We start from the raw sequence: 26,756 nt of genomic DNA, 5'->3' as shown, positions 1-26,756 counted from the left end.
TAGCGTCGCGAAACTCAAAGAAACAGCCGCTTGGATCCAAGGCCGATTTCACAAAGGACCCTAAGTTGCCCTGCATTCCTTCTTCTAATTATGTAGTGCAGGAGCGAAATAATCATTCCACTGCCTTGCTCATGCGGCCCCGGAGACGGGAGAAGACTTGACAACCGCTCAGCTTGCGGCGCCTCGTAAACCACAGCCAGGCCATGAGCGCCTTCCGCAGGGCAGGCACTGCGGGTAAGAGACCGGTCAGTGGAGCTGGGAATGTCGCGGTCGGGAGCCTGACCCCGTGCACCCCGACTTGCGCACGCAGACATGGGCACCCGCCCAGGCCTGCATGGCCAGACGCTGGTGTCCATGGGCCTGGTGGACCTGGACCGGATCCTTGGAGGTGGCCTACCGCTGTCATCTGTCCTGCTTGTGCTTGAGGTGCGTCGGGGCGCACCCTGCTGCGCATGCTTTGCCACCAGTGCCACCACTCTGACGCAACCTTTGGTGTCTCGTTGCGCACACTGCTGATTACCCACACGTGCTGGATAGCATGGACAACCAGAAGGACCTATCACTTTCATTTTACCCTTGCCAGGATCCCTATTCTGGGCAGCACTTGAATCTGATGCGGTACTTCATGGCAGAGGGCGTGGCGTGCCGACAGGTATCGGGTCGGGGAAGAGCTTGAGGGGCCCGCAGATGAATTCTGTACCGAAGCATGATATGCACAGTGTGGGAGCCCCAGTATATGCGTAAAAGCTGATGTACGTCTTTAACCATCACGTGTTGCTTGTCCGTATGCCTTGCACAGAAAGTAATGTGGCTAAGCGCATCGCCGCCGGCCGGCGGGCCAGGGGCATTCCTGCCTGCAGAGGCCAGCGCATCTCAGGTATGATTGTGACCCGGGCGCTGCAGTCAGCCGGTCACTACCTTGTCGCTACATGCCATGTCGCGATGTACATGCGTGAACGGTGTGTCTGAACCTCCACCCATCCTGCCGCTGCCGGACCCCGCGCATAGTCCTCGTCGGACGACGCAGCGGCGGAGAAGGAGCAACCTGAGCTGCGCATTGCGTGGCAGTACCGCAAATACATAAAGGACGAGCCACAGCAGCAGCCGCAGCGGGCACAGTCGGCGGCGAGCATGTCGGGGCGGTCTGGAGCATCGGCGTCCACAACCACCGGCGCGAAGTGGGTCTGGTGCTGTGTGTGTGTGTGTGGGGGGGGGGGGGGGCTGGGCCATGCCCGACACAGGGAATACAGAATTGGCAGCTGGATGGGTGACGTCGGCTGTGGGGTGATGTGTTGGAGGCAGCTGACTCGTCGGTTGCTGCCTATCGCTCTGCGCGCACAGGTCGTCATTCGCACGTGCGGGCGCGGCTGTTGCCGCGGGTGTTGGGCGCGAGTGGTGCCACAGCTATGACCTGACACGGCCGATCGGGGAGGAGGCGCTACGCGGCGCAGCGCTGGTGAGTGCGCCGTGCCATGATAGTAGCACACAAATGTTAGTCGGCAATGAGCGCGATGCAAAGCGCAGGTCACTTCCGATAAGAGAATTACATGGCTTGGACTGCTGTGTGTAGGAAGTGGCGGAGTGCAGTGGGCCAGCCGCCTACGCAGCAGCGGATGAGCGCGCCGGGGCCTTTCTCTCATCGCTCGCGCCTTCTGCACCCGACCACGCAACAGCAGTGGCAGCCCCGGGCTCCGCCGCAGCGGTGCTGGCAGCCGCAGCTGCTGCCCGGCGAGGGCCAGAGCCGGTCGGGCGCCTGGTGATCGAGTCAGCCGGCAGCCTGGGGTGGTGGGCCAGGGGTGGCAGTGGCTGTAGCAGCAGCCTGGGTCTAGGCTCGCTGCAGGCCCAGGGCGAGGGCGCGCGTCAGCAGCAGGAGGTGGAGCTGCTGCGGCTGCTTTACAACGTGCGGCAGCGGGCGCTACGGGCGCGGTGCGCAGTCATGGTGACGGTGCCGGCAGGTGCGCCGCAACGGCGAGACAGGGCAGGGCAGGGTTGCAGGTGCCGACATCCAGCCAAATCGACACATTGCTCGGCAGGCTGCCGATATGTCCTAGCGGTTTGCCCGAGCCGAGTGTTCTTCAGCCCACAGATGACATTACGGTATCCTTGGCTTCTCCCTCTCCTACCACAGGCCTGCTGAGTGCGGGAACTGCCAGCCGGCTGCCGCACTTGGCTGACAGTGTGTTGGGTCTGGACCCGCTGTCAGACGACTCGCAGCTACACCGCCTGCTGCCTGACCCGGCCAGGTGGGTGGCGTCAGTGATGGCGGAGGTGGGAGGGGAGAGCCGCGGTCCAAGGACTGTGGTCGAAGGGGGGCTTAGAGGGACATGTTGATGGGGCTGAGAACTTGTGGGGACTTCAGTAGTGTTGTTGCGGTCGGCGCTGTCTTGCCATCTGGGATCTGCGCGCCCTCCCTGCCCCACAGTGCGGTGGCGCTACTCAGTGTCCGCAAGCTGTGCTCGGCGGGCATGCTGGGCCCCCGCACCTGCGACGGAGTGCTGCACGTGGTGCGGCACAAGCGGCGGCGGCTGGGGCTCAGCGTCGTGGAGGTGAGGTGCTTTCGTGTGTACGGTAGTCCACTTAACAGGGCATGCCAGTGGAATTGCCGGTGTGCGCGATACAACAAGGGAGCTGAGCGTTAGGCCGCAATAAGTTACCGGGAAAGGCATCACCCTACAGAATCTGTGCAAGATGGGAGCCATACCTCCCTACACAAACCCGGCATGCAGGTGGACCCGGACGCAGAGGAGCGGCTCGCGGAGGCGACGGCGCGCGCGCAGGAGGCGTATATGAAGGGGGGGCCGCGGGGGGCGGCTGGGGCTGCAGGAGTTGTGGCGGCCAAGACCGCCAGCAAGAGCACGGCAGCACTGCTGTGCGGCGGGCCGCCGGCACCCGGGGGTGGCAGCAAGGCACTTGACTTTTGAAGAGAAACTTGTGTTGCATGGGGAGGCCGGACGCGAGTGATGAAATGGTATGGCAAATTGTCCAGGTTGCAATGCGATGCTGGAGCGGGGCGAAACCCAGTGGGCCAGTGCACCCGCTTGATATGTGGGACATAACGCACTGGTGCCAAAAAGCAATGTAAGCCCCGTAGTGCTTGCATCGTGCGCGCCGACCCTGACGTGCCCTGCTCTCGCAGCTGTCCACCCCCAATGGCGGGATGAGGCGTACGCATGTATCCAGTCTAGTGCGCCTTACAACTGCTGGGCATGCTTGTCAGCCCATACCGCACATCCTCGCATGTGGTTGAGTTTCTCCATGTCACCAACTCTTTCGCCAGTTCTATAGAGCACGTTTAGTTGACAGCTTACCGATTCCCGGCGCTCCAACGCACCGTATCCACCAGCCATAAACAGAGCTGATCATGCCCTGCGCTAAAATCAATGTGATTAGTCACTAGGGTACCGCGTGACGGTACCTGTTTAACCGACCCCAAGTGCATCAAGCCGACAAACTTGACCCGAGCCGACTGGGACCTCGACATGAGCAACAGCTAACCTACACACCCCAAATCACAATAAACGGTGCCTTTCGGCACCACCACATCGAGGCAACATCGCACCGTTCAGGCCGACACATACTGCCACCCCGGCTCACCCCTGTGTTTAACATGTAATGCCGCGCATCTGCTAGAATCAATGTGCTATAATCCAATCAATCAGCCTTAACAAGAATCAATTAAGGACTCAAGGGAAGCTGCTGTTAAGGCTCCGAATTCTAGTTTTAGTAGTACCCACGCGCACGCATTCACTACCCTGTGATGCGCGTTTGCATCCTCCCCGCCCGTATCGGCGTCCGCTATAAAACTAAGCCTGAACCCACAGGCCCTATCATTTCGTATACCGTGCAACGTTACGAAGTACACGCCATCATTCACATTCACCGCATGTCACCGCCGGAACCAACACGACACCTGTCGTGTTGGTTCCGGCGGTGACATGCGGTGAATGTGAATGATGGCGTGTACTTAACTTGGCAACCTGCCAGGACTCGCTCCACGAGCACCGAGCACGCTCGCGCTGCCCCTCCTCAGCCCCAGAGGCACCAGTCACCGCGCATCTCTGCCAGCCGGCGCCGCAGCTGCTGCAGGCTGGGCCGGCTGGCGGGCTCCTCAGTCATCAGCCCCAACATCACGTCCTGCAGCTCGCTCACAAACGCCAGCCGCTGCGCATACGCCGCGCCCGGCCGCGCGCTCAGCTCGACCTCCACCGTCCACAGCAGGTTGCTCATGCTCGCGCCGAGCAGGTAGATGTGCGAGGCGCCGCACATGTAGCTGCGGCCGCCGTTCATGCCCTGCAGCTGCTGCAGTGCCTCGCCGTGTGTGTCGCACTGCTGGCGCTGCAGGCTGCACACCAGGTCCCGGGCTCCGTGCCTGTGGTCGTCTTGTGCCTCCAGCCTCATGGCCTCCAGGTCCTCGGCACAGGTGTGGCCCGCAGCCGCGCCGTCCGCCAGCCGCTGCGCCGCCCAGTCCACCCAGAACTCGGGCGGCGCGTAGATGGCCGTGCACATGGACGGCTGGTTGGGGGCCGGGTGCTGCGCCAGCGCCTCCCACACCGGCGCCGTGGCGCACTTGGAGATGGCTGACCAGCCCCAGCAGTCGGTGCAGGCAGCGCGCGCCTCGGCCTCGAGCTGGTTGGACTGAGTCAGGGCAGCCCGCACGACGTGAGGCTCCAGCGGGCAGGCGCCGTCCGGGTCGGACAGCTTGGCCTCGCCTGAACGGAACGGAGGAGGGATGGGGCGAGCAAGAACTCAGTCAGGCAGGTGCCTTTGTTCTGGATGGCGGCGGCGGACTTGGGATGAATGTTTCTTATGCACGGGGCCTAGCCAGTGTAGTGTAGCACGCAAGCAGCGTGCCACGTGCGTGCCCCCTCGCCAGTATGCGGGGCAACCCAACCAGTGCGTGCGTGACCCACTCACCCAGTGCGTTGATGAGCACGTTCTGGACTTTGAAGTCGCCCAGCACAATGCCGGCGCGGCCGCACTCGTCCAGCCGGTCAACAAGCTGCGTGCGCAGGACCGCGACATGGGAAGGAAGAATCGGCACGTGGGGGCTGGGGTGAGATGCGGGCGTCACACCAGACCGGCACAGTACTGATGAAGCACTGCCCCATCACACCATGCACGCGCACGCACGCACCTGGCCCACGGTGTCCAGCACCTTGCCGTACACCTCTCCGTCAGACACGGACGCCGAGGTCATGGTGGCGAACAGGAAGTCCCGGGCGCTGCCGTTGGCCATCCACTCCCTGCGTGGAGCCCAGCAAAGCCGGCCAAGGAGGAGCACGCACAGAGGCAAACGGCAGTAAGCAGACAGGACCGGCAAATGGGCGTGCGAGGTAAGCTGCTAGCGGGCTTATGCTGCGGGACGCTGGCAGTAGTGTGGTGGGCAGCAACTAACTAACACCTGAACCACCTCCGACCCTGCCCCCGCCTTAATCAACTCACATGTACATGACAAACTTGAAGGTGCCAGGTGTGGGCTCAAGCACGTCCCAGCCGTGCATGGTCGGGAAGCAGCGCGCCAGTGACTCCTCGCCGCGCACCCGGAGCAGCTGCTGCGTCACCGCCACCCAGGCGTCCACCTCCCGCACTGCAGGGTTGAAGCTGGTCGGCACCAGCACCAGGCCGCACGACAGCGCCGCCTGGTCCTCTGCCGGCACCGCCACCTCCACGCTCTTGCAGGCCCAGATCGCGATGCGGCCGTCCGGCATCATGACCTCAAGCTGCTCCACGTTGCGGATGGGGTCGTCGCTGTCCGCGCCGCCACCCGCGCTGTGCGCCAGGGTGCGAGAACGCACGTTGACCTCGTCCAGGACCAGCGGCGGGCACAGGTTGGGGATGCCGCTCCGGATGGCCTGGCGCAGCACGTCGCACTTGTCCATGCGAGGGCTCAGCCACTTGCAGACGGGAATGGAGTAGCCGCCGGGGCAGTCCCTGAAGATCGGCACGTCAGTGGCAAGCAATGAAACGGGCAATCGTGAATAAGAAATAAAGGCCAAAACACCACGACTGTGCGTGCGTGGGTCCTTCTCTGACCCTCATAGCTCATCACTGCAGGGGAACGGTGGGCGAGGCCCCATGCACGTGCTCAGCTAAAACCCACACCCCTGCCCGCCTGCCCCCCCCCTGTGGGCTGGGAATAAATAAGTACCTGTCACCCGCCCCTTAAACAAACAACAACGCAAAACGGACTTACCAGAAAGTCAGGAACTCGAGCACGGTGCCGTTACCGCCCTCCACCGGCTGCACGTCGTACCCCAGCAGCACCGGGAAGGCGCCCGGGCTCGTGTACTGGCTGGCGCCCTCGGACTGCCGGACCTGCTGGTTGCGGGCCGAGGTGGCGGCCGCCTGGTCCACCTGGGTGCGGATGGCCTTGGGCAGCACGGGCTCGGGCCGGTGCAGCGCCGCCAGCGCAGTGGGCCGCACCACCACCAGCACCTTCTCGCAGCGCATGCGCGTCAGCGCGCCCCCGCGGGATCCCGGCAGGTCGTACTCCGGCACCGCCACGCCGCTGGCGGTGTCGCCCGGTGCCAGCAGCACGTCTAGCTGCCAGGCCTCGTTCGAGCCCACCGCCACCTCCAGCGAGGTGCGGCGCAGCACCACCATCGAGTCGGAGGGCAGGCGCGAAGGCATGGCTGGCACCGCAAGGGAGATGGCCTCGGCGATGGCGCTGCCCACGTCAAATGATAGGGCGCTTGAAGGCGAGCGAGGCGGCGAGGATGTGGGTGGCGCCTGGGCGGCAGGAGACTGCGGTAGCTGGGGGGATGACTTGCCGCCAGGCGGCGAGGGTGCGCTGATGGCGTTGCCCTCGGGCTCGAGGAAGTCCAGGTCCAGGCGGCGGGGCGTGGCACCGCCGGCGCGCGGCCCGCTGGCGCTCAGCTGCGTGCGGGGGCTGTTGAACGGCGCCTGGTCGCCGCCGGGTGATGGTGTGGCCTTGGCCTCGGGCGACTGCTGTGGCTTGGCCTGCAGGTTGGCAGCCTGCACGTAGGAAAGGGGGCGGGCAGGTAGGAGCAAGGATGGGCTATGCTCAGTAAGGATGCGGACTGAAGGGTGTATGATGCAGCCCGTGCGCTTTGGCGAGCTTGCCCGAACCAGCGCGACTCGTTCAAGGTCCGCGCGCGGCCGAGTTAGGCATCCATCTTCATGGACTGACCCGCATGTCAGCCCGGCCTAGGCCGGAACGTGAACAAGCCGACTAAAGATGCATGATGCGATCATGAACATACATTGCACAGTGGTGATGCAGGTAATAATGCAGGTACTGACCCCGTTGGCACTTTCGATGCGCAACGCGCGGCCATCGAAGTGGGCCGGCGTTGCAGCATCAGAAGCACTGATGGCCCCGACCATTGAGCTGGACGCACTGGATGCACCAAAGGAACAGGGACACACGGGACAAGCCGGGACAGGAGGGACTCGGCAGCCGGGCCAATTGGGACCACGAAATGTCACGGAGCCCGAAACACTTCGACACTTTCGTGAACCGGTCTCGGAGACTCAGCCACAATGTGCCCACAAGTTGACCACGAGGAGAGCCCAACGTCAACGCGCTGACCAGCCCGAAAAATGCGCCCCACAACGCCTGGCCCCGAGCCGGCTCACCTGCGCAGCGCGCCCGTGCTCCAAAGCTCTGTGCCAACTGGGCACATTTCCTTGCTTGGCTGGACTAAAAGAGTGCAGGGCCGCGAAATGGAAGCGGTGCTCGAAGTGGCAAGGTCTCTCGCAACAGGGGCACCCGCAACAGAAGAGGCGCTGGTTTAGGTCAATCAAGGTGAGGAATGCTGGTAACTGCTAGTTCCCAAGTGCTAGCTTGATGTTTTGGTGACTGGGGCCGGCTCAGAGGCCGGCTTTCCTTTCCGGTTCTTGCGCCCCATCTTGGCCTGGCCCATTTCCTGAATGTTTCCCAGGCCAGGACTTTGCCCAAGCCCACAATTCTGTCAACATGCACCTGCCGGCACTTGTGTGGGGCTTGGTGCGCTGCTCTCAGATTCACGCACCAGAAAAGACCCAAATGCCAGTTTCGGCTATTGCGGACATTCGGCTGGCCTTCTCGGCGCAAAACTTAACCCAGGCGGGCACTTATGATAGCTAAAGGTCAGGCAGGCCCCGGCCTGGCGCAACTTGGCGCGGGGACGTGGTTTTGGGGCCCTAAACGGCATACTTTGGTGCGTTGCGCGCGCCAAGCCCGGGCAGCAGCTCCTTGCCTCAACCTTGCTGATGTTCTAGGAGCGAGCTCCACCAGCGGAGCGCCCGCTGGACCATGGGCAGCGCTCTTGCTTGCTGCTCGCCTTGCCAACATGCGCATACGTGACGGAGCTGCACTTGCACCGACTGGCGCCAGCCGCCTGGCTCACATACGGGGTTCCTTACGGGCCTATCGCATGTCCTCGATTGTATGCTGGCAACCTGGGCCAGTCATTTGGGGGTGCCGGCCCAAGGCCGGGCGCAGCTGAAAAGCCATCGGTGCTTTCCGCTGCAGCCCTTGGCGACCGCCTTAAGTCGTTGCGATGATTGTATGATGGCAGATGTTTAAAATGCAATGGCTTGCAAAGCGCCAGCGCTTTGGGACGTGAACCGAGTTTGTGGAGCATGGACAGGTGTGTGGGGTCTGTGCGGTCCCTCGTCCTTGTGAACATATGATACTACTTATAATATAGTATGGCACGACACAGCGAAAGCATGATGTGGGTTGAACCTAATAAGCAGACTCGCGCAGCACGCGCGTGGATTGTAACCCCGTCGCCCGCGCCCCGCCGTTTGATCCTCGTTTCCCCCCGCAACCTGGGTCCCAAGCCTGCTTGCCCGCTGTCCATACAGGGGGGGGGTAGGAAACAAAGTGCCAGACCCCATGCCCCGAAATCCCCCGGGACCCCCCTTGAGGGGACGACCGACCCCCCGACGGACAAAACCTTGTTGTTCAGGGGTTAAAACCCCTCCATTTAATACCAAAGTGGTGTCAATCGACTCCTCTTGACGAGCACTATCACTCCGTGTCATCAGCGGTCCTGTTCTGAGACTTCGGTCACCGGCGGGATCCTATCCATGGCAATCCCCTCGACCCAGACCACCCCGCGCTCAACTCTCTGCCGCGTGACGAATGGACAATGTGCACCGGCAGCCTTGTTAGACGTGAACTCGAGCGCACCAGCGCTTCAGAGCCAAGCTGTGTCAGTGCGCATGTGTTGAATGTGGAGACATGTCCTGACATGTCCACGCCCGGACGCGCAACTTAGCCCTCCCACGCTTTGTTTGTGCTTATTACGTCATAACGTGCACATATGAGCCTCGTACTGCTGCGTTTGGCCCCTAGTTCTGCTTGTGGGGCGCTTCCCGAAATCCGCCGGGATGGGCTCCCGAAACCCGACGGACCCCCAGGGACGAGGACCGACCCCCCAACTTTGGCGGCCCAGAACTTCCTCACCAGACACCCCCTTAAGAAACTAAAAGTACGTGCATAATGCTCTCCTAAAGCTCTGTAATTTTGAGCATGGGGTAAGAATCTGAGCTTTCTACCCCCCCCCTGGTCCATACGCCTCTGGCACAACTGCGGGTAGAAAACCCATATCGTTCCAAGCCATTACGATGGTGTACGGTAATAACGAAGAGAGGGTCGGACTTGCTTTTACGACTACCGTATTTGCAGTTCGCGTTCGCAAGTGCTGCAAGCGGTCAGACTTCCTGCCTGAGCTGCACGCGCCCGCACGGCACCGGCCCAGCAACAACCTTGCACGCAGCCCACAACAAAAAGCTTGGGGTTCCTCCTCGATCAAAATTCTGAAGGCACCTCTGAACAGAATAACGCAGAAGCGGAACCTTTGCGTTGACCCACCTAGGCCACACAGCCCAGGCCTCTACAGCAGCCAGCGCGCAGCAGCAGCCACGTCAGGCGCAAGGCCAGCCGGCAACGCTGGCCCTGCCGCCGCGAGGGCGCCCCCTGGACCGCCACCGCCGCCTCCGCCACCTCCACCTCCTCCAAGCCCAAGACCCGCTGCCCCTACACCACCGCCTGCTCCTGCGGCTCCGGCCCCAGCTTGATGAGCCTGGTGGTGCTGGTGCTGGTGCTGCTGAGGTGCCTGCGGCGGCGCCCACACGTCCATTGGCTGTGCCACACCCAACCCCCCGCCATGTTGGGCCCCTGCCAGCATCGCCGCTGCCAATGCCGCGTGCTGGTCGCCAGGGGCCGGCGCCGCCGCTGCCACAGCAGCAGCCGGCATCCACTCCGGCACCGACAGCCGCACGGCGGTGCGGGTAGCGGCAGCAGTGACGGCGGCGGCAGTGGCGGCAGGCGTAGGAGCAACAGCAGGCCCCCCGCTGGCACCCCTGTGCAGGCCTGCTGGGGCCGCTGCTGCTGTCCGGCCCGGCGGCAGGGGCGGGCGACTGAGTGGTAGAGCGGCCTGCAGCACCAGCTCCAGCACCTCGGCCGGCAGCAGCCGCACAGGGCTGGCCATACCTGCGAGGCGTCCGTCGAGGTATATGTGGGGGCACGTCAGCTAAGACCGCGAGCCCGGACGATGTCAACAGGTTGACGGGGCAGCTGTCAAAGGGTATGTAGACACAGGCGCCCGCCAGCCCCCTCCGCCTCCCCATGACAGTAAGCCATCAAGCACCCGCCTCCCGGTACAACCATACACACCTCCACACCCGAACCCCACTCACCCAGCCTGGGGTGTGCTCCCATCAGCACCGCCAGCCGCCGCGCCCGCACCGGACCCGGGTCTGCCGCCGCCCGCTGCAGTCGCTCCAGCGCCGCTGCCGCCACTACCCCCGGCGGCCATGACAGCCCCACCTCTACCAGACCCGGCCGCGCAGCCGCCAGCGCCGCCAGCCCGGTCAACACGTGGCCCCACAGCGGCACCAGGTGACTCAGGCGCTGCGGGCCGCTCTGGGCCACAACCTGCCCAGGTGCATGAGAGAAGACACGAGCATATTGATTGCAGTACGGTTGCACATCGAGCGCGCACAAGCAGGACCCCATGCATGCCCATTGCCCAGGTTCCCAGCACCTTCCACCGCCCCGCGCACCTCCATGTACTCGCCGGCTGACAGGGTCAGTGCCACACTCTCCAACTCCGCTGCCGCCGGTCGCATGGGGTCAGGCCAAACAGGCACGCCCTCGCCAGGCGCCCGCGCACCTTCCCCTGCCCCGCCTCCGGCCCCACGCTCCTCCGGCCCATGGCTCCGAGCACGCCGCCGGCGGGCCCCGTTGCCACTGCTACTGCTGCCGCCGCTTGCAGCTGCGCCTCCGCTTCCACGCGTTGCTCCTGTTACTAGCGCGCTGCCGGCAGCGCCGGTGCCACTCTGTGGTAATGACGGTGGCGCGTGGCGGCGTAGCGCCGCCATCAGCACACACAGGGCGATGGTGGTGGCAGCGGCCTCCTTACCTTGCGGCCGGAACGGCAGCTCCAGATGCAGCCGCCGCAGCGGCAGCTGCAACCGCCAGCGCGGCAAGACCCCCGCTCCTGATCCGGCTGCTTCAGCTGTTCCCGGTCCTGCCTTCGGCCCTGACCCAGATGGCTTGGCAGCGCCTGCGGCAGCGGCCCGGGAAGCCACCGCAGCCTGCCCGCCCGCCACGCGCTGCCGCACTTGGCTGCCAGCTCCTGGCCCACGGCCTGCATGCGCTTTGGCACTGGCAGGTACCGCCGCCGCCTTCGCCGTGTTCGCACCCGCCGCCACTGCTGCGGCTCCACCTGCTGACGGCCCTGGTGCAGCTGACCCCGGTACCGCCGCCACCCCCGCTCCAAGCGCCAGCGGTCCGGGCGCCAGCAGTGGGTGAATGGACAGCACCAGCAGCTCCGCAGGGCCCAGATGCAGGGCCGGGTGTGGTAGCACTGCAGGCTGCTGCGGCAGCTGCCGCCGCCGCCCACCGTGTGTCGCCGCCGCGTCCTCGTCGCTGCTGTCCTCACTGTCGCTGCTTGAGTCCTCCTCGCTCGACTCCTCCTCGTCGCCGCTGCTGCTGCTGTTGCTGCTGCTCTCATCCTCGCTCTCGTCGCTGCTGGTGCTGCTACTGGCGCCAGTGCCGTCTTCCTCTTCTCGTTCCCCCATGTCAGCTTTGCCGCTCCCCTCCTGCTGCTGTCCTGGCACCCCTCCCGCCGCCAGCCCCAGCCTCCGGTGCTCTGCCTCCTCCCAGCCCTGCAGCGCCACCAGATACCGCCCCAGCTCCACCGGCAGCGTCTCAGCCGCCCTCTGGAGCGCATCCTCGCCCAGCAGCGCCATAGTGCCGTGGTACAGGCGCGTGTACGTGCCGGTGTGATGCAGCGCCTCACGCGCCGCAGCGGTGGACAGCGCCGACAGCTGTTCCCCGCTGGGGGCGAAGCGGAGGAAGGCGGCGGCGGCGGCCGCGGCCGCGGCGGCGGGCGAGGGTCGGCAGCGATAGGCGCCGGCCGCTGCCGCAGCTGCTGAGGTGGTGGCGGCGAGGGCTGCGAGGTGGCGGTCCAGGTCTGACAGACCGGCGGCTGCGGGCCGGCTGGCGCCGCCGGACCGGGGCCGAGGGCCGTCAGGTCCGGGGAAGGGGAAGGGCGCGGGGCCGCCAGCACGTGACGCGCGCTGCTCCTTGCGCCGCTGCAGCTCCGCAAACGCCTGAGAGTGCGGCCGCCTCGGCGCGGCATCCGCAGCTCCCCTGCCTCCGCCACCTCGCCCGCTGCCTCCCGGCTGCCGCCCCCTTCCGCCCGCCACGGCAGCTGCCGCCAGCTCGGCCTGTGCCTCCATCACCCCTTCAGGATTCAGAGCTAGGTCATGGAGCTGCTGCTGCGCAACCGCCGCTGCCACCGGGTCACGGCCCTGGTAGTGTGCGGGCGGCGCCGGCTCGAACACCGACATGACCAGGTGGCCCGGCTCGCCGTGGAGCGCCACGCTGGCCACCTGGCGGCGGTGGCGGATGCCTGGGGAGCAAAGGACGCGGGTGCAGCGCAGTGCTTAAAGAGGTGGGGATCAGGAAGGAGGGCGAGGTAAGCGAGGAGCAGGCAGGCGGCGACTCACCCGCTACATGGCCCGGCCATACAGTGGTTCCGACCCAGCACTGGCAAAGCTCGCAGAAACGCTGGCGCTGGCCGCCGCGGCCGCCTTGCTGCTCGTCTCTTGCCGATTGGCCACCGTTCCGGCTCCACTCCCGTGAATTACCGCGTCCGGCGTTTTGCCGGCTCATGTTGTTGCCGCCGTGACCTTTGGAGTTTGGCGGGCCAGACGTGGTCATTTACCTCATCGTTACAAGACCTTAGCGCTTTACGGACAGCCTACTTAATAATGAAGTGGCGGAGGCTGTCACTGAGTGCGATGTGCCGATGAGCAATCGTTGCATTGTGGAACTTTTGGCCCTGCCAAATGCGCTATTGTTTATTTGATTGCGTTACCTAGTCAATCTTTTAGCAGTTGTGGCTCAGCTCTTTAGTATGCTCGCCAGCAGGTGAGAGCTTCTTATTTTGATGATGCTTCCAACACCCAGTCACCCTCACGCGCACTCACGTCGCGGCATTTGCATACCATCTTGACGAACATGCACAAACAAACAGCTTGTGGCGACCCCATGTAATGTGCCTGCTATGTGTTTTGGGCACACTCGTGTGTGTGTGGTGGGCAGATTGCCTGTTGCACGACGCCCCAAAACTCCTTATACGGCGTGATTCTCTTCACCGTCCCGTGCTACGACTCAAATTCCTGACAGGACCTCCACGACTGCCCTGCGCCTGCGCTCCGGCACCTCAGCGCGTGTCCGCGGCGCGCCCTCTGCCTTCGGTTCCGCCCGCCCCGCCCGGCAAACGCGGCTGTACGCGGCTGCCGACCTACTGGGGTGGCTGTTTAAGGGCAAGGTGCCCGAGATGGGCGGCAAGCAGACGAAGTCCAGCCGTGGGTGGGCGCCGCGAGACGGTGAGCGTGGCATAGACTCGTAGGGCTAGCCAAACCGATGGCGGCAGGTGTGGGCGTGGGTGCGCGGACTCCCTGGCCTTTGGCCTGGGCCCTCCTTCGCCATATAGCCTCTTGTGGCGCTCCTGCTAGCATCCTCGCCTTCCCTACTCAAACCTTGTACGGCACATTCCCGGCCGCTCACAGAGTCCACTCCCGCCAAGGTCAGCCGCGCCGGCTATGACGTGACCCCCCTGACTGCTGAGGAGCGGCAGCGGGCGGCAGAGGGGCTCACTGACTTCCAGAAGTAAGCATCAGGTGGTGGCGTATGCGGTGCAGCCCAACTGCTGCCGCTGACTACGTACCGCCTGCCTTCCTCGTGCCACCTTCTGCTAACCCATCACGGGCACGACTCATGTACCGCCGTGACACATCCACCGCCGCCACCGCAGGTACGTGACGCTGGAGCACGGCACGGAGCGCGCCTTCACCGGCAAGACCGTCAACGGCTACACGCACGACAACAAGCAGCGCGGCACGTACGTGTGCGCCCTGGGCGGCCTGCCCCTGTTCAGCTCGGTGAGGAGCGGGGAAAGAAGGGAGGCGGCCATCCGGGGTTTGGGATCCGACGCGGACGCATGCCAGCATTGGGCAGGGCTTTGGGGTAGTGGTGCTGGCCATGTGGCGGGGCTGGGTGGCAAGGGAATGGGCATGTGTAGCCCCCAGACGCAAATAGTGGAACTGCTCACTTCGATTCTCCCTTCCTTCCAACTATCCCGACTCACAGGACACCAAGTTTAACAGCGGCACGGTAAGCCACGTGTGGATTGGAATGAAGGCATGGCTTTGGTTCCAATCTGCTGCTTGCGCCGGCGCGTGTTGACACAAAACACCTACACCCCCCATGTACCTGGAGCATGGCGCGGAAACATATCATACCAGCCTCCACAACCGTGTGCGCGCTTGCAGGGCTGGCCGTCGTTCTTCGCGCCCATTGACCCGGCACACATCGTCGAGGTGGTGGACATGTCGATCCCCTACATGCCGCGAGTGGAGGTGCTGGATGCACGCAGCGGCGCACACCTGGGGCACGTGTTCGATGACGGTGGGTGTGTATAGTAAAGCTGTGCTTGCGCACCGCCTCAAGTAATCATGTTGAGGTTGGGCCGCCTGTCATCATACCATGTTTAGCGACGGACTACCTGGAGCCTTATCGTTGGTCCAACCACCCGCACTGCGTGAGGCAACGTGTCTGAAGCTTGTGTCTGGCCTGTGGGACATGCCGCTGTGCCACAGGCCCGGCGCCTACCGGCAAGCGCTACTGCATCAACGCAGCGGCGCTCAAGTTCATCCCCGCGGGAGAGGAGCTGCCGGCGGAGAGCCGGCCCGTGGCAGCGCAGGAGGCGGGGAAGCAGCAGTAGACATGCTGCGTGGGCTCGTGAGTAGCTGTGACGTGTGGATAACGTGAGCTGACCGCAGGGCTTATAAGCGTGCAGTAGAGTTGCGACCGAATGAATGCGAAACGTTGTATACCGCATGACATGTGATGGGACACGAGAGGGGGCGAGGAAGGAACTGAACAGTGCGGGTGATTGTTGTCGGCCCTCCAAGGATGAGCCTTCAGCAGGCTCCAGTCACCCCGATGCGGCTGATACGCAGGGATTTATCTAAACTACTGGCTTGCGATGCATGCGCAGCAATGCCTGACGTTTGAGACTGCCGGGCATTGCGAGGGAGGGCATTCGTTCAGGCCTGACGGGGAAGCGATGGTTTCGGGATCGTGCTGGCGGCATGCCGATGGTAACAGCAGCCTTACCTTTTGAGCGACATTCTATTGAATACCACATACCCTACACGTGAACAAGTACGCTTTTTCTACTAAAGCTGTAACATCCGCCGAGCAAAAAGAACCGAACAAAATGCCGCCGGGCACGATAAACAAGCCGAACCGCAAGGCGTTGAAAGTGCGACGCGAGAAGATTCGTACGAAGAAGAAGAACGCTGGTGCTGAGAAGGTGGGTCGCCGGCGTCGGAGTAGCCAACAGCCGACATGCCCAGACTCGGGCACCCGGGCCTGGCGTGCTGCATCTATTCTTTCGGCTGAATACGTTGTACTTGACGGCATTGTCTGACTGCCTGGTGATTCTGGAATAAGGCCAAGCGAGACGCCGACGATTCCGCTCCTGAGCCCTTGTTGTGTGCGTGCATTGAACTGAAGTGCGTAAGAACCCGCCTAATACAAATTTTCGGTGCAAAGGTTGGGGCCCTGCCAGTGCAAAGTCTAACAAGTCGCGACAAGTCGCGCCCGCCCGCCCCCCCCCCCCCCCCCTAGCCGGTGCACCGATGCGGGCTTTCTCCCTCGCCAGCCGCATTGTTTGCCCCACTTTCAAGCCCAAGTCGGAGCTCCCTTATCTTCCAATTACAGCGCAATTGACGGGAGAGCTGGGGGTGCCCGGGGGAGACTGGGCGACGCGTGCAAAGATGGGAGGGGAAATCGTGACTGTGATTGACCGGTGAAAAGTTCGGGGCCTGCCTGCCGCCATGCCTCCCTGCACCAAGGTCATGGCCACCAGCGTGTGACGGCGGGATGGGTTGTGGTGTTGGTGTAGGGGATGGGCTGTGGTGTTGATTGGGGGAAGGGGAAAGGAGAGAGGGGAAGGGGAGAGGGGGAAGGAAGGTGGACAGACTTAGCTGCGCGGCATCGGCATGAAGTGTACGTTGTGAGTCGCATGCAGAGTGGAGTTGAGCTATACTGCATGGTGACAAGTTGCCAAGACGCCGGCGATTCCGCTCCTTGTTATGTGCGTGAAGTGAACTTCGCCTAACACAACCCTTGTGTGTCCACTCCTGTTTGCGTATCTGCAGAAGCACAACACGCAAGTGAAGCTGCTTGTGGAGCGGAACCCCAAGCGCGCCCGGAAGCTCGCCAAGCGCGCCGCTGCCCTCGCGCGGGCTGCTGCCGCCGAGCCTGCCTCTGACGAGCCGGAGATGGCTGAGGTGAAGACAGCCAAGGCCAAGGCGGCCGGCAAGAAGGGGAAGAAGGCGGCGGGTGATGAGATGCAGGAGTAAGGGCGAGGGCGCGAGCGGACTGGCGTGCTGTGTGGGCAGATAGGCGGGTGTGTCGATAAAGTGCCCCCAGCGCATACGATGCATCTGGCAAACATGGCTAGCGTGCCGACGTATCCAGTATCTGGAGACTGGGCTATGGAGCACGGGGCAGAATAAGGTCTGCAGCGGCGTAGGCCAGGCTGATGAACTTCTGGCATCAACCAGGGAGGCGGGCCTGTCGCGGCCATGAACACCCCGAGACGATGGTGGATAGTAACGGGCTGGTTGCCATACACCCCCGGGTGTGGCACCGCTACTGGCAGGCAGCGGGCACTGAACGAACAAGTGAGGCTTTGATGTAACGAATGAGACATGAGGTTCTGATGAGGGGCAACGCATGAAGCTCTAGAGACTTGCGGACTGGCCTATGAGGCTGTGACGCTGTGGCAAATGTCAGGTTGTGAATGGAGGTAGTGGCTTAACAGATACGGTAAAGGGCTGGAGGCAGACACGCTGGCAACGGACATGATCGCTGCGTGATCACACTGTAACCGGCTGACGAATTGAGTACTTGTCAAGGGTTGGAGACCAGTCGACATATTCCAGCATGAATCTAGAATTACACTACCGCCTGGTTTGAGTCAAGGGCATGCGCTGCCCCTGCACCGCGCGCGGCACCCCAACAGGGCAATATACACAAAGGGCACCCAGCTGTGCACCCGTGCCGGCTCAGCCAACCCATGGCTACCCAGTGGCCTCAACGCACCTTTCATCTGGCTCGAGTCAGTACCGGATTGCGGACCCCAGCATCAGCTGCACTACCGATGGCAGCCTAGCCACTTGTCGCGGCATTCCATGCCCAGCCGCCAGCCTCACCGGCCCAAAGTTCCTTCGTCAAACTGCACCTTGCGCTTCCGGCCACCGGCTGCCCCGCCTCCACCACCACCACCGACCGCCCCGCCGCCCGCCCCCTCCTCTGCTCCCTCGTCCGCGCCCACGTCCCGCATCTCCTCATCCCCGCTCAGGTCTTCCCCTGCCGCTCCTCGCGCCGCAGCCGCTGCTGCTGCCGCGACCCCGTTGCTGCCCCCGGCGCCTCCCCCTCTCCGGGGGAACTGCGCCAGCCGGCCAGCCGCCAGTGAGGCCTCCACGCCGCCGCCGACACCCTGCAGGCCGGGCGGCTCCTCCTCGTCCTCGTCGCCGCCATCGTCCTCGCCCTCGCCGCCCTCACTCCGCCCGGCGGCAGGTGTCAGCTCCCGCTCAATGACCTGCCGTGTAGTTCCAGAGCACATGTACCGCAGTGGGAGGAGGAGGACTCACATGGCGCATATACGTCGCTGCCCATCAGCAGCCCAAGAGCCATGCAGCCGCACAGGCACCCGGCAGGATCCCAGGCAGACACACACATACACACGCGCTTTGTTTTCCTTGTGTTTTTAACACACACACGCACGGACACGGGGCCTTACGCCCGCTCACCACTGGCAGGTAGAGCAGCTCATCGCCTGCCGCCGCCCCCTCGTCCTCCTCGTCACTGCTGAAGTAGTGCAGCCGCTCCCGGCTGAAGACGTCCACCTCCTCGCCGGCACCACCCGCAGCGCCAGCGGCAACGCCCTCGCCCTCCTCGCCGGTGCCACCCTCGCCCGAGCCCGCCGCGCCCATGGGGAGACCCAACTCGCCGCCGGCGCCCTGTCAACGCGCAAGTGGCCGGTTTGGACCAGGGACACAACAGCCAAGCGCCGGCGCAGCCACAAGATCACTGCGCTTGTTGATTTGCTCCCTACACGCAACGCCAGACCAGCAGCTCAGTGCCCTCCCCCATACAGCGTGTGATGGTGCCGCCAGCCCGCTCCGTCAGCGTCTCCCTGACCCCCTCCCCTCCCTGCCTCCCCGGCGACGCTCACACGCCCCTCCCTCTACGTATGCCGCAATCCCTCCGTCCCGGCCCCCACCCCGTCCACCCGCACCCCCACCCCCCGCCTCCGCCCCCACGCCCCGCCCCATCCCCCCGCCGCCGCCCTTTCCCCGTCCAGCCTCCCTCACCGGCGTGTTCCAGTCGAACTCGTCCTCCCGCTCCACGTACTCGGTGTTCTCGTCCAGCTCCTTGAAGTCGGGCGCGAAGGCCGACCAGTTCTCGGCGTGGACCTGCGGTGCGGGCCGGGGTTGGGGGCGGGGTTGGGGCACGGGATTGGGGCAGGCAGAGTGACAGATGCAGTAGTCGCGAGTCTCGTGGAAGAATTGGAGTGGTTGTGGTACTGCCGTTTGCTTGGGTTCGCTTGGGTTGCCCCTGGCGCCGCGCCCTGGACATCCCCCCTGTCCCCACCTTGGCCCAGATGTAGATGCGGCCGGTGCCGGCGCAGCTGAGCAGCAGCGAGCGCAACGGGTGCCAGGCCAGCTGCAGCACACCCTCCTTGGGGCCTGTGCAGGTAGAGACGCGAGGGAGAGAGGCAGGGCGGGCACGAGTGAGCCAGGGACTTGAAGTGCGCATAATGACAACATACCGGCCACGCCACGCCACGTCATTGACCTGAATGCTTTGCGGTTTGCCCCTATCAGCACGCCACACCACGCCACGCCACACGGCACACGACACGACACACCACGCGACCCCTCCTGGGCCTGGCACACGCACGCACCCTCCAATATCCGCTCCATGTTGCCCAGCGGCCTGTTCCAGATGTACAGCAGCAGCTGCGACTTGGCGGCGGTGGCGCCCACCACGTGCTCGCTGTCGGCGGAGAAGGCGGCGGTGCGCCAGGGCGTGCGCTCCACCGCGTTCTGTTCCATGTGGGTGGAGTTTAGGAAAGCGCAAAGGAAAAAGGTCAACGGCGTGTTTCGTACACGTACTTGTGTGTGTCAGTGTGTCAGTGTGTGTGCGTGTGCGCAAGTGCAAGTCTCCGCGTGTGCGTGTGGGCAAGTGCAAGTCTCCGTGTGCGCGTGTGTGCGTATGTGTGTGTATGTGTGTGTGCGCACGTGTGTGCACATGTGCGGCACGGGCTTCACGGCGGCGTGGTGTCAGTGGATGGGGTGGGTGGGAAAACGCGCAGCACTGCGTCTGCAACACTGCCCTGGGCAACGTGCGCGGCTTGGCTTACGGCGCACAAACCCTCCCCGGGACCTGACCTACTTACGAGCTCGGGCCCGTTACAGGGCAAATCACTGCAATCGCACTACCAAAATCGACTCTCCCAACCCCACCATTCCCAACCCCACACTACCCGTCTCTTCGCCCACCTGGAAGTCGCGCACATGCCGCAGCAGGCCCGACTCGCCGTGCAGCAGCGAGCCCGACTTAATGACCTGTTGCGTGTGGCGTGTGGCGGGGCCGCGTGGCGAGTAAAACGGCATGGCGAGTAAACCAACCAGAGGAAACTAAGGAATCCCCAAGACATGGGTAGTGCGCGGCGCGAACTGCGCAGATGCCTCTGTGGGCCCTGCGGACCCCGTGCGCGGCGCCTTGCCGCCTGCCAGGGCACCCACCTTGTTCCCCACCGCCTCCGCCAGCTGCGCATCCGTGGGCGGCTCCAGGGGCTGCACCGCGGGCGCCGGCATGGGCGCCGACCCCGCTCCCCCGCCGTCACCATTGCTGCTGCCGCCTGCTCCCGGCGCACCTGCCGCTGCTACTGCCGCCCCCTGCCGGCCTGCTACTGCCGGCGCCAGCTCGAACATGCGCACGCGCTGGTCCTGGCACGTGGCCAGCAGCAGGTCGCCCTTGCGGTTGAGGACCAGGTCCGTCACACGTGCCGAGTTGGGCAGCTGCAGACAACCAGCAGGACAGGGCATGAAGAGGGGCAGGACAAGGGCTATGTACGAGCAACCCCGGTGTATGTTGAAGCATGGCAAAGCATGGTGAGCTGGGGCAGTCACGCATGCAGGCTGAGGCTGTGCTTGGCTCGCCTTTCTCGGCGCGGTACCTAAGCACGCAGCGACGGCCATTGCATCAGGCATTCCGGGACCAACTCCACTTCGCTTCCACCTCGCCGCCACGCCACTGCCACCCACCCGCACAATGTCCAGAATGCGGCGAGTGGCTGTATCCACCACTGTCAACGCGCCACGCATCTGGCCGCCAATCACCACGTCACCGCTCTTGCTGAACACCGCCAAGCCGCCAGACGCCGCAGAGCCAGGCCCCGCGCCGCCCGCGTCCGCGTTGGCGCCGCGCCCCCGGCCCCCCGGCGCCGGCGCGGCGTCCGGTGCCTCTGCAGCCACCAGCCCGGGGCATATCAAATGGAACATCACTTCAGCGCGGACAGGATCGTACGAGCCTTAATTGCGCCCTAGCGGCCGCCGCGCCGCTCCCTCTGCCCTCCGTCATGCCCTTCTCTCTCCCGCAGTCCCTTCCTCCGCGGCCCTGCCGCCGCCCTGCCGCGCACCTGGCACCAGCGGCAGTGGCTCCACTGCGGTCCGGCCGCCCTCCCCTTGCGCCTGCGGCCCCCCCGCCGCCGCCGCCGCACTGAGGTCCAGCAGCACCGGCGGACCCTCCGCCAGGGCCGCCAGTGCGGGGAAGGGCGGCCCGCGCGGGTGCAGGCTCACCCGAAGCACCGCCGAGCCCAGCTGCAGCCGCAACACCTGCGGGCAGGTGGGAAGCGGGATGTGAGGCAGGCAGGTGCAGGTAGTCCGGCGTGGCGTGGCGTGTGGAACGCCGTCACAGCAAGCCGGCACACACACCCGGCTGTTGCTGTACCGCCCTGCCCGGCCTCGCGCCACCCTCACCTGCTTGCCCTGCTGCACGTCCCACAGGATAACTGAGGCGTCCTCGGAGCCCGACAGCAGCTGCCGCCCGTTGCGGGACCAGGACACACTCGACACCGGCCCACTGCGGCGGAGACATGAGGGAGGAGCGGAGCTGAGGACTTCAAATGGGCGCCGTTGGGGGTGCTGTAACGCCAGTGCAATAGAGTCAGCCAGCATTCATGACTTGCAGCGTCAACACGTTAGCAGCTCATCTGATGCTGCGTGTAAAAGGGGCGTAGCAGGGGGTGCCAGTGCTGCCTGGCGTGAGGGCACGGCCACCCCACGGCACTGCACTCACGTGTGCCCGTTCAGCACCGCCGCAACGCCGCGCGTGTCGAAGTCCCAGATGACCACCTGACCCTCCTTGGTGCCGGCTGCAGGCAGCATGAGCGCGTGGGACCGGAGCACCATTTGTCAGCTCGCCAGGGAGGGAAGCGCCGGCAGAAGGTTTCGCTCATCCAGCCTGGCGGGTGGCTGGCCCTCCCCGCCCCTGCGCTAGAGAACCCGACCGCCAACTCACACGCCAGGAGAGTCCCCCTCCGATTGAATGCCATGCATTGTGCCGAGCCGTGGTCCAAGAACTCCTCAATTATCTCCGGCAGCTCCACGCTCTGAAAGGGATCTGCGCGGGCAATACAGGAAGTGCATATTTGATTGCTGGATGTTGTGTTCTATAGCATAAGGAAGCATCAATGACACACCGAGTAGTCGCCTATTCATGCTTAGGCTCCGTCTTCGTCCGGGTGTTAAGGATGTGCTCGCGGTCAAGCTCCTAAAGCTGCGTTAAGTGTACAGTCATGTTTAAGACAGTAGCTCGTCGATATAATTACATAGGAACGAAATAAAACAGGCTTCGCCGAATTCCCGCCCTGCATGACAACTTGCAACGCTCTTGCGATTTCATGTGCCCGGGCCCCATATTTGCTTATAATGCAAATATAGTTACAGTTTAGACATCCCTGGTGTACGCAAGGCGGTGTTCGCCCGTCGAGACAACCCTGAACGCGCAAGCAGGCGTTCTCATGCGAACGATGCAGGCTATGGGTCGATATACCTTGAAGTAACGATCGCGATGGCTTCTAACAGCCCGCTGGACGGACACTGAGACCGGCAACCGGCGTGACGCCACACAGGCGCGACAGTCTCCCCCGCTGATACCGCGCGGCCTTGCACCCTTTTCCCAAAGTGGCTCCGCCACCCAGGCGCCACATAGACATAGTAGAGCTTAGTTACCACCCCAAGCAGCCCGACCACAACCTGCAGCTAGCTACCATGGACTACGCCAAGGGCCTGTTCAGCCGCGCCAAGGAGCTCGCGGTGCAGACGGCGCAGGAGATCCAGGCGCGTGCCGCCAACGCCTCGCTTGTGGCAGCCGGTCTGCCCGTCGACACGCCCGGGAGCCGGGGCGCAAGCCCTGGCGTGGACTCGCCCGCCGGCAGCGGCCGCGACGTCGGTGGCAGCCGCTCGGTCTCCGGCGCCGCGGCGTCCAGCAGCGGCCGGATGGGGCCCGCCATAGGCCCGGGTGGATCAGCCCCCATGACGGGCGGGATCCAATCTGAGGATGTACGGCTGGCCCGGTTCCAGGCTGAGCTGCGTGGATCCACCATCAACCTGCATGCGCTGAAGCGGCTGGCGTTTCACGGCATTCCCGACAAAGGCAATCTGCGGGCGACTGTGTGGAAGGTGCGTGTGCGGAGGTGCGGGCTCGGGTTCGAGGATGTGGGATGCAGGAATTGTGGGGGCTGCGAAGAGGTGTGCGCTCAGAGGCGTACAGTTACCGGAGGCGATGGTACTTGAAAGCAGGTGCGGCATTGGCTACGAGGACGGAGGCCGCGCGTTGATGATTGCACTGTGTGCGTGTGGCTGTGATGCAAACCCCGACGGTGCCCAAGGCCACACAGCATTTTCCCCGGCCTCGTCTCATCCCGCCCGCACCGCTCCTGTAGCTGCTGCTGGGCTACCTGCCGCTAGCACCCGAGGACTGGGCCAAACACTGCGCGGCGCGGCGGACGCAGTACCACGTATTCTGCGACGTGAGTGGCTCAGGTGTAGGTGTGGGGGTCTGGATGGATGGGGGAAGGTTTTTTTGTGTGTGTTGGTGGTGAGGGACTCGGACCCAAGTTTCACAGGCCTACCCTGGCTCATGCATGTAGGGGAACTAATACTGGGACTGAACACACCAAATCACTTTCTCTATGTTCTACACCCAACAGGAATTGATAGTTGATCCAAAGCGGCAGCAGGACCCCATCTTGTTCGGCGGGCTCGGCTCATCGCAGTCAGCAGGCGGCGGGGGTCAGGCGCCCTCCGCCGCCGCCGTGGACTCGCCGTTAGAAGCTAGCACGTCGGGGATAGGGACAGGGACAGGGGCAGGGGCAGGGGCAGGCGCGGCTGTGGACCCACTGGCACTTCCCACGGAGGGCTCGGGCGGAGTGGTAAGCAGGGCCGGCGCAGGAGGCCACGTGCCGGAGCCAGGGCATGGCAGGGACCAGACCCCAGGCGCATAGGCAAGGGCTGTTTACCGCCCCGGGGGGCTTCCTTCGTGCGTGGCATTGGCATCTGACCGCCCGTGGTGTGCCTAATGCTCGCACTGGTGCTCGTGTTGCTCGCGCTGGTACTCTTGCTGGTGCTGGTCGTGGTGGTGGTGCTTCAGCCCGTGGACGACCACCCGTTGAGCCTGGCCCAGACGTCACGGTGGTGCACGTACTTCAAGGTGGGAGGGCATGACGGGCCTGGTATGTGTGGCGAGCTGGCCTGGCATGGTCCAAGTTGGCAGGCAGGTGTCTACCAACATGCGCACCCGCCAGTGCCGCACATGCGCTCGTTGCCCCCGGCCCCTCACGTGCGATGATCGCAAACGTGTCTTCACTCACCCGCCCACCACAACGAAGCACCACAACGCCACAACGCCCAACCGCTACAACATCCAAACACCCAACGCCATTGCGCCTCACGACACGTGTGCGCAGGACTCGGAGGTGATGGTGCAGGTGGAGCGCGACGTGATGCGCACACACCCCGACATGCACTTCTTCACCGGCGACTCGCCGGAGGCAGAGGCGCACAGAGAGGTGAGGGGCGAGGAGGGGCGCGGCACGGCATGGTGGAGTCGAGGCCGAATATGGTCTGGCGGCTGCGTCCGTGCGCGGGGCTGCAAGGCAGGCGGCGCCCCTTCGTATCGTCCTGTCCTCCATGCTCTGCGCGCACCTTTCCCACCACGGTACAAACGTGGAGCTTCAAGTGCTGCCGGTCAATCCTTCTTCCAGGCACCTTCCCCTGCTCTACCCCCCAGCCCGCCCTGCCTGGCCCCTCCCCCTCCTGGCTACATCTTCGCTTCTTCTCAATCAGTCATGAATGTACCCCTCCCCCTGGCCGCCCGCCCTCCGCCCCTGCCTGCCCACAGGACATGAAGCGGGCCCTGTTCATGTACGCCAAGCTGAACCCGGGCCTGCGCTACATCCAGGGCATGAACGAGCTAATCGCTCCGCTCTACTACTTGTTCAAAACAGACACGCAGGTGTGGGTGGGGGGTTTGTAGATACCAGCCCAAACTAAACCGAACCCAATGCAATGGGGTGGGGGTGGCTAGGGGAGGCGCGGATGAGGGAAGGAATAAGCATGCGTGTGCGTGTGTGTGCGTGTCCGTGTGTGCTCCCTCCTCGTACACGCGTCATCAGCCCCTTACCTCTTATGCTGTGTGACGTGTACGTGTGTGTATGTGCGGCCCTCCATGGTCAAGCTCCCTCCCATGTCCGCCCCGCACACGCCCCTCAGCGCTGAGCCCTCCCCTGCCAAACGCTCAGCCCCGTCCACGCCGTCTGCTTCCCCACGGCCACACGCATGCCCACGGCGCCCCACCCCAACCCCACTCCATCCCCGCCCCCACATCCACACCCGCAGGACCCTCTGAGCAGCCAATACGCGGAGGCTGACGCGTTCTGGTGCTTCATGGAGCTCATCTCCGACTTCCGCGACCACTTCTGCGCGCAGCTGGACAACGCGCAGAGCGGCATCAAGGCCACCATCCGGCGGCTGATGCTGGTGCTGCAGCACTACGACAAGGAGCTGTGGCACCACGTGGAGGTGGTGCACAAGGTGGGGCAGCAGTGCGGTGGGGCGGTGGTGTGGGGCTGCGTATGGCAGCGCTTACTGCGCTGCGGCGGGAATCCCCTCACACGCGGTGACTGGATGGGCTCTCCTGTTCTTCGTCGCCACGCAAGATGCGGATGCGACCTAGCCCTAGCTGCCACGTGTGTGCGTATCGGCAGTCCTTTTGTCCATCCGTCTCAGCCCCGCCGGCGCTCCTCCTGCCTGTCCCCCCCCCCCCACACACACACACGCAGGTGGACCCGCAGTTCTACGCCTTCCGCTGGCTGACGCTGCTGCTGAGCCAGGAGTTCGCCTTCCCCGACACGCTGCGCATCTGGGACACCATCCTTTCGGACCCGCACGGCCGCATGGACTGCCTAATGCGCATCTGCACCGCCATGATCCTGCACCTGCGGCCCATCCTCATGCGCGGCGACTTCAGCGTAATCCTCAAGACGCTGCAGCGCTTCCCGCCCGTGGACGTGAACGTGCTGCTGGCCAAGGCCGCCTCCATGCCACCCTGCACAGAGATCCTGGCCACCAGCGTGTGACGGCGGGCTGGGCTCAAGGGGGTGTAGGGGACGGGCTGTGGTGTTGATTGGGGGAAGGGGAAAGAAGAGAGGGGAAGGAAGGAGGACAGACGGGGCTGCGCGGCATCAGCATGGAGGATGCGGTGTGTATTGAGTGCAGACTGGAGTTGGACTGTACTGCGTGACAGACGTAATCCATGGGGGCCCCAAAGGCGTTGGGGCAAGGTGTTGCGGTGGCGCGGTGGCGAAACGCCAATCAATGCTCGTGAACTGGCAGAGTTCGGTGCAAAGGAAGTTAGTTGGCGGGGACCGCAGGCGTGGTGCTAAGAGGTGACTTGTGTGCTTATGAGGGGTAGACGGCGAGTTGGCGTCCATGAGCAGAAACAGTGCAAGCACGTCGCGGGCGAGCTGGCCAGAGCGAGGGGAGTCCCAACGCGTGTCTTCCGCAGGTCGCTCGAGAGCGCAATACCGTGAGTTTTGGACGTGATTATTAGCAGCGAACTGTATTTCATTTGCGACTGG

At 64.0% G+C, this 26,756-nt stretch overlaps 6 protein-coding genes across 6 annotated transcripts; 3 read left to right on the top strand and 3 right to left on the bottom strand.

The window, feature by feature from the left end:
• The first annotated feature begins 83 nt into the window (after positions 1–83).
• Positions 84–3,094, top strand: CHLRE_03g196000v5 (uncharacterized protein). Its single transcript, XM_043061249.1, has 10 exons — positions 84–234; positions 311–426; positions 584–652; positions 800–877; positions 1,009–1,178; positions 1,342–1,456; positions 1,571–1,955; positions 2,129–2,243; positions 2,423–2,546; positions 2,727–3,094. Exons 1-10 carry the CDS (start codon positions 204–206, stop codon positions 2,919–2,921), a joined length of 1,398 nt encoding a protein of 465 aa, XP_042926378.1. The 5' UTR covers positions 84–203; the 3' UTR covers positions 2,922–3,094.
• Positions 3,095–3,179: 85 nt separating this feature from the next.
• Positions 3,180–7,773, bottom strand: CHLRE_03g195950v5 (uncharacterized protein). The gene is made up of 7 exons (XM_043061248.1): positions 7,600–7,773; positions 7,264–7,360; positions 6,194–6,975; positions 5,443–5,931; positions 5,135–5,243; positions 4,915–4,999; positions 3,180–4,709 (listed from the first exon to the last, which is right to left on the bottom strand). Exons 1-7 carry the CDS (start codon positions 7,644–7,646, stop codon positions 4,027–4,029), a joined length of 2,292 nt encoding a protein of 763 aa, XP_042926377.1. The 5' UTR covers positions 7,647–7,773; the 3' UTR covers positions 3,180–4,026.
• Positions 7,774–8,911: 1,138 nt separating this feature from the next.
• Positions 8,912–13,223, bottom strand: CHLRE_03g195900v5 (uncharacterized protein). Its single transcript, XM_043061247.1, has 4 exons — positions 12,973–13,223; positions 11,020–12,875; positions 10,654–10,891; positions 8,912–10,447 (listed from the first exon to the last, which is right to left on the bottom strand). The coding sequence occupies exons 1-4, from the start codon at positions 13,184–13,186 to the stop codon at positions 9,849–9,851; spliced, it is 2,907 nt and encodes a 968-aa protein (XP_042926376.1). The 5' UTR covers positions 13,187–13,223; the 3' UTR covers positions 8,912–9,848.
• Positions 13,224–13,353: 130 nt separating this feature from the next.
• CHLRE_03g195850v5 (uncharacterized protein) lies at positions 13,354–17,444 on the top strand. The gene is made up of 8 exons (XM_001693233.2): positions 13,354–13,396; positions 13,655–13,857; positions 14,041–14,140; positions 14,286–14,412; positions 14,621–14,644; positions 14,803–14,938; positions 15,130–15,848; positions 16,699–17,444. Exons 1-7 carry the CDS (start codon positions 13,383–13,385, stop codon positions 15,252–15,254), a joined length of 729 nt encoding a protein of 242 aa, XP_001693285.2. The 5' UTR covers positions 13,354–13,382; the 3' UTR covers positions 15,255–15,848; positions 16,699–17,444.
• A 44-nt stretch (positions 17,445–17,488) lies between these two features.
• Positions 17,489–22,423, bottom strand: CHLRE_03g195750v5 (uncharacterized protein). The gene is made up of 13 exons (XM_001693074.2): positions 22,317–22,423; positions 22,136–22,237; positions 21,914–21,989; positions 21,595–21,697; positions 21,255–21,450; positions 20,881–21,080; positions 20,359–20,634; positions 20,113–20,178; positions 19,515–19,656; positions 19,202–19,296; positions 18,922–19,023; positions 18,358–18,567; positions 17,489–18,146 (listed from the first exon to the last, which is right to left on the bottom strand). The coding sequence occupies exons 1-13, from the start codon at positions 22,333–22,335 to the stop codon at positions 17,754–17,756; spliced, it is 1,980 nt and encodes a 659-aa protein (XP_001693126.2). The 5' UTR covers positions 22,336–22,423; the 3' UTR covers positions 17,489–17,753.
• A 150-nt stretch (positions 22,424–22,573) lies between these two features.
• On the top strand, positions 22,574–26,751 carry CHLRE_03g195700v5 (uncharacterized protein). Its single transcript, XM_043061246.1, has 8 exons — positions 22,574–23,298; positions 23,562–23,648; positions 23,829–24,050; positions 24,269–24,328; positions 24,585–24,686; positions 25,019–25,132; positions 25,516–25,710; positions 25,959–26,751. The coding sequence occupies exons 1-8, from the start codon at positions 22,888–22,890 to the stop codon at positions 26,253–26,255; spliced, it is 1,488 nt and encodes a 495-aa protein (XP_042926375.1). The 5' UTR covers positions 22,574–22,887; the 3' UTR covers positions 26,256–26,751.
• Positions 26,752–26,756: the final 5 nt, after the last annotated feature.

The sequence above is a fragment of the Chlamydomonas reinhardtii genome, chromosome 3 (assembly GCF_000002595.2).
Source record: "Chlamydomonas reinhardtii strain CC-503 cw92 mt+ chromosome 3, whole genome shotgun sequence".
In the NCBI taxonomy this organism is placed as follows: Eukaryota; Viridiplantae; Chlorophyta; class Chlorophyceae; order Chlamydomonadales; family Chlamydomonadaceae; genus Chlamydomonas; species Chlamydomonas reinhardtii.
Note: the sequence above shows the minus strand (reverse complement) of the source record. Positions and strands in the feature narration are given on the sequence as shown.